Source organism: Bufo gargarizans, chromosome 5 (genome assembly GCF_014858855.1).
Source record: "Bufo gargarizans isolate SCDJY-AF-19 chromosome 5, ASM1485885v1, whole genome shotgun sequence".
Classification (NCBI taxonomy): domain Eukaryota; kingdom Metazoa; phylum Chordata; class Amphibia; order Anura; family Bufonidae; genus Bufo; species Bufo gargarizans.
Window position 1 is genome coordinate 277875494 of NC_058084.1, and position 14579 is coordinate 277890072.

Sequence of the window (14579 nt, forward strand, 5' to 3'; positions counted from 1 at the left end):
TTATCTTGATTGTACTCACTGTACCTGCACAGTTACTTCAGTTTATTCTGTTTAGGACTCATTCAGATGACCATATGTGCGGTCTGGATTAGAATGGGACATGCTCTATCTGTTTTGCGGGGCCGCAGAACGAAAGTATGGATGCGGACAGCTAAATATGGTCATCTGAATGAGCCCTAACTGTTTATGGTATACTTGCTTGCGGCTCTCACAGCTCTATATTTCTTTATTTACCAATAAACACGTTTAACATTTTTTTACTTCACTGATCCCTGAGTTTGCATTGTCAAATCTTTTGATGGAGATTATGCCATATAAATGGAGAGAAACTGGAAGAGGGAGACGACCTCCACATCGGAGGTGGTTATCCTAAAGGTTAACTGCCACTTACTCAAATTGTGCATGAATGAGAATGATATCTTTCATGTAAGGAATCTGGGGGAGAAATGTAACATATTGAAGGAATGTGTATCATCTGTGCTATAATTAAAGGGGTTATCCAATACATCAGACCTCACAGAGCGGCCGCCCCACGCTGGTGATCAAACTTACTTGGTTCCCCCTGCTGGTTCGGGGTCTATCACTCCCCAGTTGGCTCTTCATCTCTTTGGTGCGCTGATAAAAATATCCTGTTGACAGGTGGCACGTGATCCCTGCAGCCTATCACTGACCATTCGTCTTGATGCAAGGAGAGCAGATCAATGCTGCGGCCAGAGGATGGCTGCAGCAGTCATGTGCTCCCACACCCCTTGCAACAGGAAATTGATATCAGCGCACCAGGAGGATGAAGAGCCAGCCGGGAAGCAATAGAGACCAAACCCATTGGTGGGGAGCAGGAAAGTATTATCGCCACCATGGGTCGCTCACTCTATGAGGTCTTATATAATTTTGGATAGCCGATTTCATAAATCCCCCATTTTTTAAAGGCCCTCCCCTTCACGGTAATTTCCTGCATGGTATTCATTGACTATGTTAATATATTATATTTGTATACGTTTTGTGTTGTGCATTATGTCACAACCAGCGGCTGTGAACCCAGTGTGCCACGTGACCAACCTCCTCTAAGGGACCACTAGAGGTAGATTGGAATGTGGAGCAACTGTCCCAGGTGGACCAGGAGGTACCAGATGTACGGACGTACTCAATGGGTCTGTGTACATGGGTGGTTTTTTTCACACATCGCTTGTGCGTTGCGTAAATAAATCGCAGCATGTTCTATATTCAGCGTTTTTCACTCAGCCCTGGCCCTATAGAAGTGAATGGGGCTTCAGTGAAAAACACAAGTGTTATTTTCGGATGGTTGCTAAGAGATGTTGTTTGTAAACATTAAATTTTTTATCACGAGCGTGAAAAACGCATTGAAACGAATTGCACCCGCGTGGAAAAAACTAAGCGCAATCGCAGACAAAACTTGCTTGCAAAATGGTGCGAGTTTCACTGAACACATCCTGAAATGCATTGCAGTTGCGTTCCGGGAAGAATGGTGCGATTCTGCAAGCAAGTTCAGTGAGTTTTGTCTGCAATTCCATTGTTCAGTTTTTTTGCGAAAGTGCAATACGTTTTAATGCGTTTTGCACGTGCATGATAAAAAACTGAATGTTTACTAACATCTCTTAGCAACAATCTGTGAAAATCGTGTCGCATCCGCACTTGCTTGCGGATGCAATGCGTTTTTCACACAGCTCCATTCACTTCTATGGGGCCTGAGTTGCGTGAAAAATGCTGAATATAGAACATGCTGCGATTTTCATGAACGCAGAACTGATGCGTGGAAACAAAACGCTCCTGTACACAGACCCATTGAAATGAATGGGTGCGGATTTAGTGCGGGTGCAATGCGTTCACATCACGCATTGCTCCCGCGTGGAAAACTCTCTTGTGTGAAAGGGGCCTATATGTTTACCATTAACACAAAGTACAATGTGTCACGAAAAAGCAATCTCAGTTAAGTAAAAGCGCTCCAAAGTTATTACTACATAAAGTGACATGTCGACATGACGATTTCCATCAGTTAGGGCCCATTCAGACGGCCGTAGTCCTTTGCGGATACGCAAAACACGGATACCGGCCATGTGCATTCCGCAATTTGCAGACCACACATGGCCGCAACCATAATAGAAAATGCCTATTCTTGTCTGCGATTGCGGACAAGAATAGGACATGTTCTATCTTTTCTGCGGAGCCGCAGTACGAAATGACGGATGCAGACAGCATGGTGTGCTGTCGGCCGTGTGAATGAGCCCTAACCAGGTGCAGTTCCAGTACACAGAACTGGTGCAGAGCTTTCCATTTTATGTCGATGGTTTTGGATCAGAATAACTGGTGTGAACTCAGCTCAGTTAATGTGTTACTAGAAAGAATGTGCTTGAGAAAAGCCATCCTGGACGGAGGCAGGAGGGGAACATCTTATGAAATGACCCAGTTGTTCCCTCCTGACGCGGACCATGACCACCCCGAGCCGCCGCTCCAGCAGGGTGCTGAGCAGCCCGGCCGCGCATGCGCACTCGGGGAGTAAACTTGGCGTAACTAGGAATGTCCCTGGAGTCGGGGGGTCTTCAGAGGAATGCCAGCCGGTTGTGTGCGCGCGCCGGTGACCCGGTAGTGTAGTGCACCGGGAACTCTCGCTGATCCGGTACCGGGGGTGCGTGGCAGGCGCCGGGCCGGGTCTGGAGCATGGAGTGCACGATTCCAGCTCAGTGCCAGCTGCTGTTCCGCGCCTGTGAGGATGGAGACCTGGAAGGTGCCCGGCGGCTGCTGGAGCCCGACACGGCCAGCCCCGGGAGCCGGGCGGGGGAGGCGGCGCCGGACCCTGCCGGCCAGAGCTCCGCGCTGGTTCCTGTGGACTCCACGGACGAGGACGGGAACACGGGGCTGCAGCTGGCGGCCGGGGGCGGCCACGAACCGCTGGTCCGGTTTCTGCTGAGGAAAGGGGCCTCTGTGGACAGCCGGAACCACTATGGCTGGACGCCGCTCATGCAGACTGCCAGGTACAGCCCCTCACCCCGCTGTGCCACTACAGTTCCCAGCATGGCACCAGAGAAACCTGCCAGGGCCGAGAGCGGTTCTTGTCCATATAGTTGCCATCTCTGAAGAATTGTGTTTTAGGGAGATTTAAGTGACTTTCCCCCACCATTTTAGCACCGCCACAGTGCCAGCTAGGTAGTGCCCAGTGAGCAGCGCCAGCTAGATAGTGCCCAGAGTTTTATCACTACTGAGTACTTTCACACTAGCGGTTTTCTTTTCCGGCATTGAGTTCCGTCACAGGAGCTCAATACTGGAAAAAAACGGATCAGTTTTACCCCAAGGGCTCATGCACAGGACCGTTGGTGTCCCGCAATGCACGGGCACCTTACGTGGGGCAGGCGCATGTGGATTGCAGACCTATTCACTTGAATGGGTCAGCGATCCTTCCGTTCCGCAAAAAGATAGAGCACCCAGAAAGCACTCCATAGTGCTTCCGTAGTGTTCCGTTCAGCATATCCGGATTTGTGGACGCATTGAAATGAATGGGTCCGCATCTGTGATGCGGAATGACACCGGAACAGTGCCCGTGTATCGCGGATCTGCAAATGCGGTCCATAATACGGGAACAGGACACCAACGGTCATGTGCATGAGCCCTAATGCATTCTAAATGGCAGGGCCGGCCTTAGGTGTTCAGGCGCCCTGTGCGAGATAACCTTGTGGCGCGCCCCCCCCCCCCCCCAAAAAAAAAAAAACACTGCTTGTTGCTGGCATCATGGCATAGGCTGGCTGACTATCCAACCAAGTAGTTACCAGCCCTCACACCCCAAAGGCCGGTGTAATGTTATACTTCCCTAGTTCGTGAGATTTCCCTACCCTCGTCACTTCCGGTCGCACCGGACATGACGTGAGGAGGTGTGCCGCGCAGGCGCACAACGACAGGTTAGGGAAATTTCACAGCAGAGTGCGCATGCGCCAGGAGCCTCGCCGGCGGTTAGGGTAGGGAAAAACTATGGGCCAATGCGCAGGCGCAGTGATCGGATGGATGTTCTCAGCTGAACACCGGCCGACACTGCGCATGCATCGGGAGCCTCACCAGCGGTTAGGGAAGGGAAAAATTACGTACGGGCCAGTGCTTTTTCCCTACCCTAACCGCTGGTGAGGCTCCCAGCGCATGCGCAGTGTCGGCCGGTGTCCAGCTGAGAAAATTCGTTTCCAATGTAGTATTAATAACTAAACAATTAAATAATAAACATATTGCATTGTCTACTTACCGCCAGGACAATTAGATGATCTGGACTCTGGCTGCAGTCTGGCTCTGGGGACTCCATTGTCACTCTCTTCCCCCCCCCCCTCCCTCTCTTGTCACTCTTTCCCCCCCCCCCCTTCCCTTGTCACTCTCATTATCCCCCCTCTCCCTTGTCACTCTCATTATTCCACCCGCCCTCCCTTGTCACGCTCATTATTCCCCCCCCCATCACTCTCATTATTTCCCCCCCCATCACTCTCATTATTCCCCCCCATCACTCTCATTATTTCCCCCCCCCCATCACTCATTATTTCCCCCCCCATCACTCATTATTCCCCCCCCCCCATCACTCATTATTCCCCCCCCCATCACTCATTATTCCCCCCCCCCCCATCACTCTCATTATTCCCCCCCCCCCCATCACTCTCATTATTTCCCCCCCATCACTCTCATTATTTCCCCCCCCATGTCACTCTCTTTCTTTCCCCCCCCATGTCACTCTCTTTCTTTCCTCCCCCATGTCACTCTCTTTCTTTCCTCCCCCCTCCCCCCTTGTCACTCTCTTTCTTTCCTCCCCCCTTGTCACTCTCTTTCTTTCCTCCCCCCTCCCCCCTTGTCACTCTCTTTCTTTCCTCCCCCCTCCCCCCTTGTCACTCTCTTTCTACTCCCACCTCCACCTCTAGTGTAGCGTGGCCGAGCTCTGTTAGGTCCGCGGTACAGGAGCATTTGTTTCCTGTACCCGGCCGGACTGAAAGGAAGTGCACACTAAGTGAGCACTTCCTGTCAGTCCGGCCGGGTACAGGAAACAAAAGCTCCTGTACCGCGGACCTAACAGAGCTCGGCCACGCTACATTAACAGGCGCAGGATTCTTTAGACTAGAGCGGCAAGCGCTCAGCCTCAGCCACTCAGGCGGCGCAGAATGAGGGGCGCCGCCAGCCGCCCCCAACTTATATAAGTAACTTTTTTTTTTTTAAACCGCAACGGGCGCCGGGCGCCCCCTGCTGAATATAGGAGGGGGGGGGGAAACATAAGTGCCGCCTCGCCTGCCCATATTACATTGCGGGCTGTCGGCCGCCCGGCGCCCCTGTTGCTATGGCGCCCTGTGCGGCCGCACAGCCCGCACACCCCAAAGGCCGGCCCTGCTAAATGGAGAGCATTCCGTTCAGGATGTATCTGTTCAGTCCCTCTTAAGTTATTTGGACGGAGAAAATAGCGCAGCATGCTGCAGTTTTCTCTCCGGCTTAAAATACTGAAAACTTGCTGGAATGCCGGCATTAATTTACGTTCAGTGTTCCGGCAAAACTGATCCGGTTTTCCAGTCTGCACATAAATGCAATAAAAATAATACCGGATCCATTTTTCCAGATGAACACCAGAGAGACGGATCCAGGTGCCATCAGTTTGCGTCTGGATTGCCGGATCCGGCAGGCAGTTCCGGCGACGGAACTGCCTGCCGGAATCTTCTGCCGCAAGTGTGAAAGTACCCTGACTCGCTTTATTGTCCCCTTGGATTTTTTTTTTTTTTATGTTCTAAAATAAGAAAAAAAATCTTCCGTCCACTTCTCTAGTGATCCAGCATAGCGGGTTCACAAGCTGACAGTATCGGTACTTTTTACACTAGCGTTATTCTTTTCCGGCACTGAGTCCCGTCCTAGGGGCTCAATACCGGAAAAGAACTGATCAGTTTTATCCTAATGCATTCTGAATAGAGCAATCTATTCAGGATGTATCAGTTCAGTCACTTTCACACTTGCGGCAGAGGATTCCGGCAGTCAGTTCCGTCGCTGGAACTGCCTGCTGGATCCGGCAATCTGGACGCAAATGGATGGCATTTGTCAGACGGATCCGGATTTGGATCCGTCTGACAAATGCATTGAAATACCGGATCCGTCTCTCTGGTGTCATCCAGAAAAACGGATCCGGTATTTTTTTTCCCCACAGATTTAAAGGTCTGCGCATTAATGCTGAATCCGTTTTGCCAAAACACTTAATGAATCCGTCAATGCGGCAGATTTAATGCCGGATCCGGCACTAATACACTTTAATGTAAATTAATGCCGGACCTGACATTACGGCAAGTGTTCGGTATTTTTGGCTGGAGAGAAAACGGCAGCATGCTGTGGTATTTTCTCCGTCCAAAAAACGTAAGAGGGAGTGAACTGATGCATCCTGAACGGAATGCTCTCCATTCAGAATGCATTAGGATACAATGGTATTGAGACCCTGTCACGGAACTCAATACCGGAAAAGAAAACCGCTAGTGTTAAAGTACCCAAAATACCGCAGCATGCTGTATTTTTCTCTCCGGCCAAAAATCCTGAACACTTGCCGGAATGCCAGACCCGGCATTAATTTCCATTGAAATGCATTAGTGCCGGATCCGGCATTAAAATTGCCGCATTGACGGATCCGCTCTTCCGGTCTGCGCATGTGCAGACATTTAAATCTGTGGAAAAAAAATAAATACCAGATCCGTTTTTCCGGATGACACCGGAGAGTGGGATCCCTTATTTCAATGCATTTGTCAGACAGATCCGCATCCGGATCTGACAAATGCCATCCGTTTGCGTCCGGATTGCCTGAAACGGAACTGCCTGCCGGAATCCTCTGCCGCAAGTGTGAAAGTACCCAATGGCTACTTTCTCACAAGTGTTTCAATTTTCCGGTATTGAGTTCTGTCATAGGGTCGCAATACCGGAAAAAAACGCTTCCGTTTTGTCCCTATTCATTGTCAATGGGGACAAAACATAACTGAGCAGAACGGAGTGCTCCCAAATGCATACGGTTCTTTCTCATACCGGAGAGCAGCAAGCTGCGTTTTTTCTTTCTGTCCTGGAATGCGGAGCAAAACGTATACGGCATGACTCACAATGCAAGTTAATTGGGACTTTTCTCTGACACAATAGAAAGCGGATCCGCCCTCCATTGACTTTTATGGGAGTTCATGACGGATCCATCTTGGGTATGTTAAAGATAATACAACTGGATCCGTTCATAACGGATGCAGATGGTTGTATTATCAGTAACAGAAGCGTTTCTGCTGAGCCCTGCCGGATCCAGTAAAAACGCTAGTGTGAAAGTAGCCTTAGCTAATGGTCTGTTGTCATGTGCCGTGCTTACTGGCATCAACAAGCAGTGCCGCCGCTTCCGTGCTGGATCGGCAGGGAACTGAAGAGGCGAGGGGAGTTTCTCACTATTCTTTGTGAGGCTCTAATGGCACCCTGTCCCTTTAATAGGGAGACGTTCAGGTTATACACCTTGTGAGATGTGGCGTTGTCTTCCTCCCTTTCCTAGTGAGGCCTCAGTCACACGACTGTAGGCCGTCTGTGCCTGTATTACGGACCGCAAACAGCAGTTCTACAATGGGCATCAGCCATGCGAATCACAAATGCGGACAATCCTGAAGATGGGGGTGGGGCAGAGTCACAGATAGGAAGCCCACTGAAGCATTTCCGTGGGCTTTTTGGTCCCTGTCTTTGTACCACAAAAGATAGGACATGTCCTATCTTTTGCCGTATATTGTGGATTGCGGACTCGTTCAAGTCAATGGGTCCATGCCGTAATACGAGATTCCCACAGCCGGTGCCCAAGCATTGCAGAGCTCAGTGGAGCCCAGGCCATTTTTTGTAAATCTGACCAGTGTCACTTTAAGTGGTGATAACTTTAAAACACTTTGACTTATCCAGGCCATTCTGAGATTGTTTTTTCGTCACATATTGTCCTTCATGACACTGGTAAAATGGAGTGAAAAAATAATAATTTTTCTTTATAAAAAAAATACTAAATTGCCCAAAATTTTAGAAAAATGTGCAAATTTCCAAGTTTCAATTTCTTTACTTCTATAATACATAGTAATACCTCCAAAACGAGTTATTACTTTACATTCCCCAAATGTCTACTTCATGTTTTAATCATTTTGGGAATGACATTTTTGGGGACGTTACAAGGCTTAGAAGCAAATCTTAAAATTTTCTGAAATTTTCTAAAACCCAATTTATAGGTACTAGTTCAGGTCTGAAGTCACTTTGTTAGGCTTACATAATATAAACCACCCAAAAATGACCCCATTCTAGAAACTACACCCCTCAAGGTATTCAAAACTGATTTTATGAACGTTGTTAACCCTTTAGGGGTTCCACAAGAGTTAATGGCAAATAGAAATAAAATTTCTGAATTTAGATTTTTGGGCAAATTTTCCATTTAATGGCAAATAGAAATAACATTTCTGAATTTAGATTTTTGGGCAAATTTTCCATTTTTTTCTAGTAACAAAGCAAGGGTTAACAGCCAAACAAAATGCTATATTTATTGCCCTGATTCTGTAGTTTGCAGAAACACCCCATATGTGGCCGTAAACTACTGTACGGGCACACGGTAGGGCGTAGAGGGAAAGGGGCGCCGTGTAGTTTTTGGAAGGCAGATTTTGTTGGACTGTTTTTTTTTTACACCATGTCCCATTTGAAGCCCCCCTGATGCACCCCTAGAGTAGAAACTCCATAAAAGTGACCCCATTTTGGAAACTACAGGATAAGGTGGCAGTTTTGTTGGGACTATTTTTAGGGTACATATGATTTTTGGTTTCCATAAACCGTTGAGGAACACCTAAAGTGTTAATAAAGTTTGTAAAATCAGTTTTGAATACCTTGAGGGGTGTAGTTTCTTAGATGGGGTCGCTTTTATGGAGTTTCTACTCTAGGGGTGCATCAGTGGCGCTTCAAATGGGACATGTTGCCCAAAAAAAAAAAAAAGCCATCAAAATCTGCCTTTCAGAAACCATATGGCGTTCCTTTCCTTCTGCGCTCTGCCATTTGGTCATACAGCAGTTTACAACCACATATGGGGTGTTTCTGTAAACTGCAGAATCAGGGTAATAAATATTACGTTTTGTTTGGCTGTTTACCCTTTCTTTGTTACTGGAAAAAAACAGATTAAAATGGAAAATTTGCCCAAAAATTGACCGTGTTCATCCGAGGGGTTAGGTCATGGGGTATTTTTATAGAGCAGATTCTTACAGACGCGGCAATACCTAATGTCAACTTTTTTTAAATTCATTAATGTTTTACACTATATTATCTTTTTATAAACAAAAAAACACATTTTAGTATCTCCATAGTCTAAGATATATATTTTTTTTTAACTGGTTATCTTAGGTAGGGGCTAATTTTTTGCAGGATAAGAGGACATTTTTATTGGCACTATTTTGGGGGGCATATGACTTTTTGATCGGTTGCTATTACAATTTTTGTGATGTAAGTTTTTTTTTTTTTTTCTTTTTTACAGTATTCATCTAAGGGGTTGGGGGGGTATTTTTATAGAGCAGATTCTTACGGACGAGGCGATACCTAATATGTTTATTTATTTTAGTTTTACAAAATAATATAAAAAAAATAAATTAAAGTTTTAGTGTCAAGTCTGAGAACCATAGTTATTTTTTATCCGATTGTCAGTGGCTAATTTGGGATATAAATTTTGTGCTCTATGGAAGTGTGGTACTCCCTGAAGCAACCAATATTGCAGAGACCCGGATGATCAGGTCACACTGAGTAGTCGTGTCCTTCCGTATCCCCCTCCTGTGACATACTCTGCACCTTTTTTGTGCCCGTCCCTTCTTTCCAGTATGGGGGACCACACCTGGAAAGTGTTGGCCAGGGACGATCCGGGCGCCTCCGAGGTACTCCGGCCTGCTCTTTACCGGTCAGAAAAGATCAGGTCCTTGAGGACTGCCTCATAGAACTGAAGGGATGTCCCTGTGTTGCCAGCGCTCCAGGACAGCACAAAGAGTTGTACATGGCAACCTGCACCAAGTAGACCGCAACTTTTTTGTACCATGCCTGGGTTTTGCGCATGGCATTATATGGCTTGAGGACTTGATCAGAGAGATCAACTCCTCCCATATACCGATTGTAGTCGACAATACAATCAGGCTTGAGGACCGTTGCCACGGTACCTCGCACAGGGACAGGGGTGATGCTGTTACCATGAATTGTGGACAGTACAAGGACATCCCTCTTGTCCTTATAGCTGACCAGCAACACTGGTAAGGGCACAGGTTGCACCCCTGGGGGATAGGTACCTGGAGGGGGTGGGTAGGGAGGCCGCTTAGATTTTTCCGCAAGGTCCAACAAGCGGACGTGGATCTGGCGGCGAGGGACTGGAACAAGGGGATACTAGTATAAAAGTTATCCACGTACAGGTGGTAACCCTTATCTAGCAGTGGGTGCATAAGGTCCCACACAAGTTTCCCGCTAACACCCAGAGTGGGGGGACATTCTGGGGGTTGAATACGGGAATCTCGCCCCTTGTACACACAAAACTTGTAAATGTACCCTGAGGTACTCTCACAAAGTTTGTACAGCTTCATGCCATACCTCGCCCGCTTAGAGAGAACATACTGGCGGAAAATGAGTCTCCCCTTGAAAGCAATGAGAGACTCGTCAACTGCGACCTCCCTTCCAGGTACATAGGCCTGTACAAATTTGGCCCCAAAGTGATCCATGACCGGCCTGATTTTGTACAGGCGGTCATAGGCAGGATCACCTTGGGGGGGGGGGGGACATGCTGCATTATCTGAATAATGCAGGCATTTCTGGTTGGCCTTAAACCGGGAGCGTGTCATGGCTGTACTGTAAAGTGGGGTCTGGTAGAGGACATCCCCACTCCAGTAATGCCTGACGCTAGGTTTCTTGACTAGGCCCATGTGCAGCACGAGACCCCCAAAACGTCCTCTCGGCTGCACTGACCGTGGTCCAGCCACTGGCCCTAGCCAAAAAGGAGACCGGGTGTTGAGCAACAAACTGTTGGGCGTACAGGTTTGTTTGCTCCACCATCAGATTTACCAGTGGGTCACTGAAAAAAAGACAAAAGTAGTCGTATTCAGTGAAGCCCAATGTGGAAATCTGGATTCCTGGTTGGCCTACAAAATCAGGAATCACAGGCTCAAAACCAGACAAGTTCACCGGCAGGGGGCTCCGATGGACTTTACTGGTGGGCCGGAAAACTAGTACGAGCCCCAGAGCTGCTCGTACTAGTGTGGGCCACAGGGTCCCTAGCATGGCGGTCTCCTTGCTCCGCCTCTTTGGGGGCTCATCATCATCGCTAGATGATGAGGAGGACGCGGATAACAAAAGGAAAGTGGGGGTCAGCTTCGTCCTCACTGGGGCTCTCTGAGTCGGAGGCAAGCTGAGCGTATCCCTCAGCCGAGAACATCCGGCGGGCCTGTGTGTGTGTGTGTGTGTGTGTGCGTGCGTGATTAACTTTATTTGGTGTGCATGTGTTGGGGGCATGGGTGTTTGCGAACTTACCCTAAACCTAACAGACTAAAAAAAGGGCAAAAAATGTGGAAAAAAATTAACACATTTTTTAAAATCGCTGATCAACTGTCCGAGGTTGATCAGCGGTGGGGTGTGCGATGTGTTTACAGTGGCGGGACGCCAAGCGTATTGGCCAGATTCAGCATACGCAGGAAAAAATAAATAAATACTGCTTGCGCCCCCGAAAAAAGTTGTTGGGGGGGGGGGGCAGGGGGGCAAGCTGCTACACCCCTGGGGTGTCTAGGGTCACACAGCTGTGCTGGTCGTATAGAGCTGGTTGTTACGGACATGGCGATACCTAGGTCTTCCAAGGTTTATTTTCTGCCACATGGACATACTCTTAGGGCTCTTTCACACGAGTCCAGATCGCACGATACCCATCTCCCACGGAACGTGATTTCCGCAAAGGACATGCTAGTCTAATGATTTGGAAGCTAAATGATCATGAGTATGATGTAGAAAAGCTTGGTACACGTATACATATGGATACAGGCACCCATGTCCCTCACAGTTCTATAGTCCTTCCTGAGAGGCCTGACGTGTGTACGGTAAAGCACGTCTTGTGGCTGTGCAGTACATATGATCTATTCACATTGCCAGCCCCTCAGACCTCTGTTTGGGACACATCACTGTATAGAAGGACTTTGTTGCATTTACCTCTCTTTACAGCCAGTCACATAGAAAATACTGACTGGTTGCCATGTGTCACACCGCGGTGCCCAGGACAGCTGTGCTGTCACCTATACTCTTTAGTGTGCGCATATTAGCGTCTGTACGCTTGGAAATTGTCACCCAGCTACACTTCCTGGAGCAGGACAACTGGAGGGCGCTTGTCAAGTATCACTTGTCAAATATTCCCTGCTATTACATGTCATGACTGATGACTAGGACCACGCTTCATTTACTAAGGCTACTTTCACACTAGCGCTTGATCGGATCCGTTCTGAACGGATCCGATCATATTAATGCAGACGGAGGCTCCGTTCAGTACGGATCCGTCTGCATTAATAACTTAGAAAATTTTCTAAGTGCGCAAGAGGCACTTAAAGTCAATGGGGGACGGATCAATGTAAAGTCAATGGGGGACGGATCCGCTTGAGGATTGAGCCATATGGTGACCTCTTCAAGCGGATCCGTTCCCATTGACTTACATTGTAAGTCTGAACGGATCCGCTCGCCTCCGCACGGCCAGGCGGACAGCTGAACGCTGCAAGCAGCGTTCAGCTGTCCGCCTGTCGGTGCGGAGGCGAGCGGAGCGGAGGCTGAACGCCGCCAGACTGATGCAGTCTGAGCAGATCCGCTCCATTCAGACTGCATCAGGGCTGGACGGAGGCGTTCGGGTCCGCTCGTGAGCTCCTTCAAACGGAGCTCACGAGCGGACCGACGAACGCTAGTGTGGGGCTGGGTCATCGACCCCAGCAAATTCACTAGCATTTCCAGGCGCAGTAGATTTCACTGCAGGCCGATGGACCAGTGGAGGGTGCCTTGCCATATATTAGGCGCATCCTCCGGCAATGCAGAGGGGGAATCCAAGATTGACGTTTTATGCTGGCCTTTGATAAATGGGCCCTGTAGTGTGCAGTTGTGGGCTGAAAACAACCTCTGTGTAGGATGGTGGCCCTATACTTTAAAAGGGATTTATGGGATTGCTATGTTCATTTAGTTGTTCATGTACATCTTCCCCTTAACCCCATCAGGACTAAGTTAACGCTTTCTGTGCCAGTCTTAATATCCTTCGTGCTGCCACAGGATGTGCCCAGTTTATGATGAGGCGTACGCCTTGTTCTCCTCCTGCAGTCCCTGCTCTTAAACAAACATCTCCCACAGCTCATTTGCGCCAGATAACTGGCATAAATGGAAATGTTTGTTGGGGTGGCTGCCCCCCTTCTCACACTTACCGTGTTCCCTTTAGGGAAAGTGTCGAGGACAGTGTAAAATCCAAGAGATGCAACCGTTTAAAGGGGTTATCCCATGTAATGAAGCATGAATTACTGTGTTGTTTATGCCACTACATGCAACTTACCAAATACATGTTCTTATCGATTTCTCCTCCTTTCCTCTATATCTGACCTTCTCAGCGTTATGTACTGGTTGTTGTCAATGGTTACATCCACCCCAGCTATACTGCCACTGTGGCCGCGCTTGCGCGCCATCCTCCTATGTATTTATTTTAGGCAGTCCGACCTGCCTCACGGGCTGGCGTGATCAATTTCTTGCCTCTGTCTTGTTATTTTCTCTAATGAAATCTTTGCGCATGCGCGGTCGTTCTTTATCCTGCACTTGTCACTCCCGTCTATGAGGCGGCTAATGAAAAGAATTGAGGGTCACATGGGGGTGCACGTACATACAGGAGGCAGAGTTAGTAGATCAGCAGAGCGCTGATACGGCTGCCCCTTGACTGAACAGTTTATCGAAAATGCGGATGCGGATCCCGGAAATGCGGATTCACATTCGTTCCAGCCCCATTAAAAGTGAATGGTCCGCAAATTGCGGAACCAAATTGCGGACGTGTGAATGGACCCTTAATGCCACCTTTCAGGCACAGGAAAGATGATTATTCTCCCCCATAGTGATATCTCATGAAATTGTTATTAGTTAACATTCCTATATGTCTACTTACTGGCAACACTTTGTAAATGTCATTTTATTGTTTTAGGATGTTAGAAGTCTTAGAATTTGAGAATCGATTTTTTTAAGAAAATTTACATAATCTACTTTATAAAGGACCAGTTCAGTTATGAAGTCACTTTGTGGGGATTACATAACAGAAACCACCCATATTTGACCCCCTACAACAACCCACAGATTATTCAGAGCTGATTTTACAAACTCTGTTAGCCCTTTAGGCTACTTTTACACTAGCGTTTTTGCTCAATCCGGCAGAGCTCAGCAAAAACGCTTCCGTTACTGATAATACTGATAAAACCATCTGCATCCGTTATGAACGGATCCGGTTGTATTATCTTTAGCATAGCCAAGACGGATCCATCATGAACTCCATTGAAAGACAGTGGGGGACAGATCCGTTTTCTATTGTGTCAGAGTTAAACGGATCC

At 48.0% G+C, this 14579-nt stretch overlaps 1 protein-coding gene across 2 annotated transcripts in view; it reads left to right on the plus strand.

The window, feature by feature from the left end:
- The first annotated feature begins 2517 nt into the window (after positions 1-2517).
- The window catches only part of ANKS6 (ankyrin repeat and sterile alpha motif domain containing 6), a 150070-nt gene continuing 138008 nt past the window's right edge, over positions 2518-14579 (plus strand). For both annotated transcript variants that reach the window (XM_044293485.1, XM_044293486.1), the window contains exon 1: positions 2518-2987. In XM_044293485.1, coding sequence (XP_044149420.1) covers positions 2674-2987 — 314 coding nt within the window. In that variant the 5' untranslated portion in view covers positions 2518-2673. The remainder of the gene's footprint in view (positions 2988-14579) is intronic.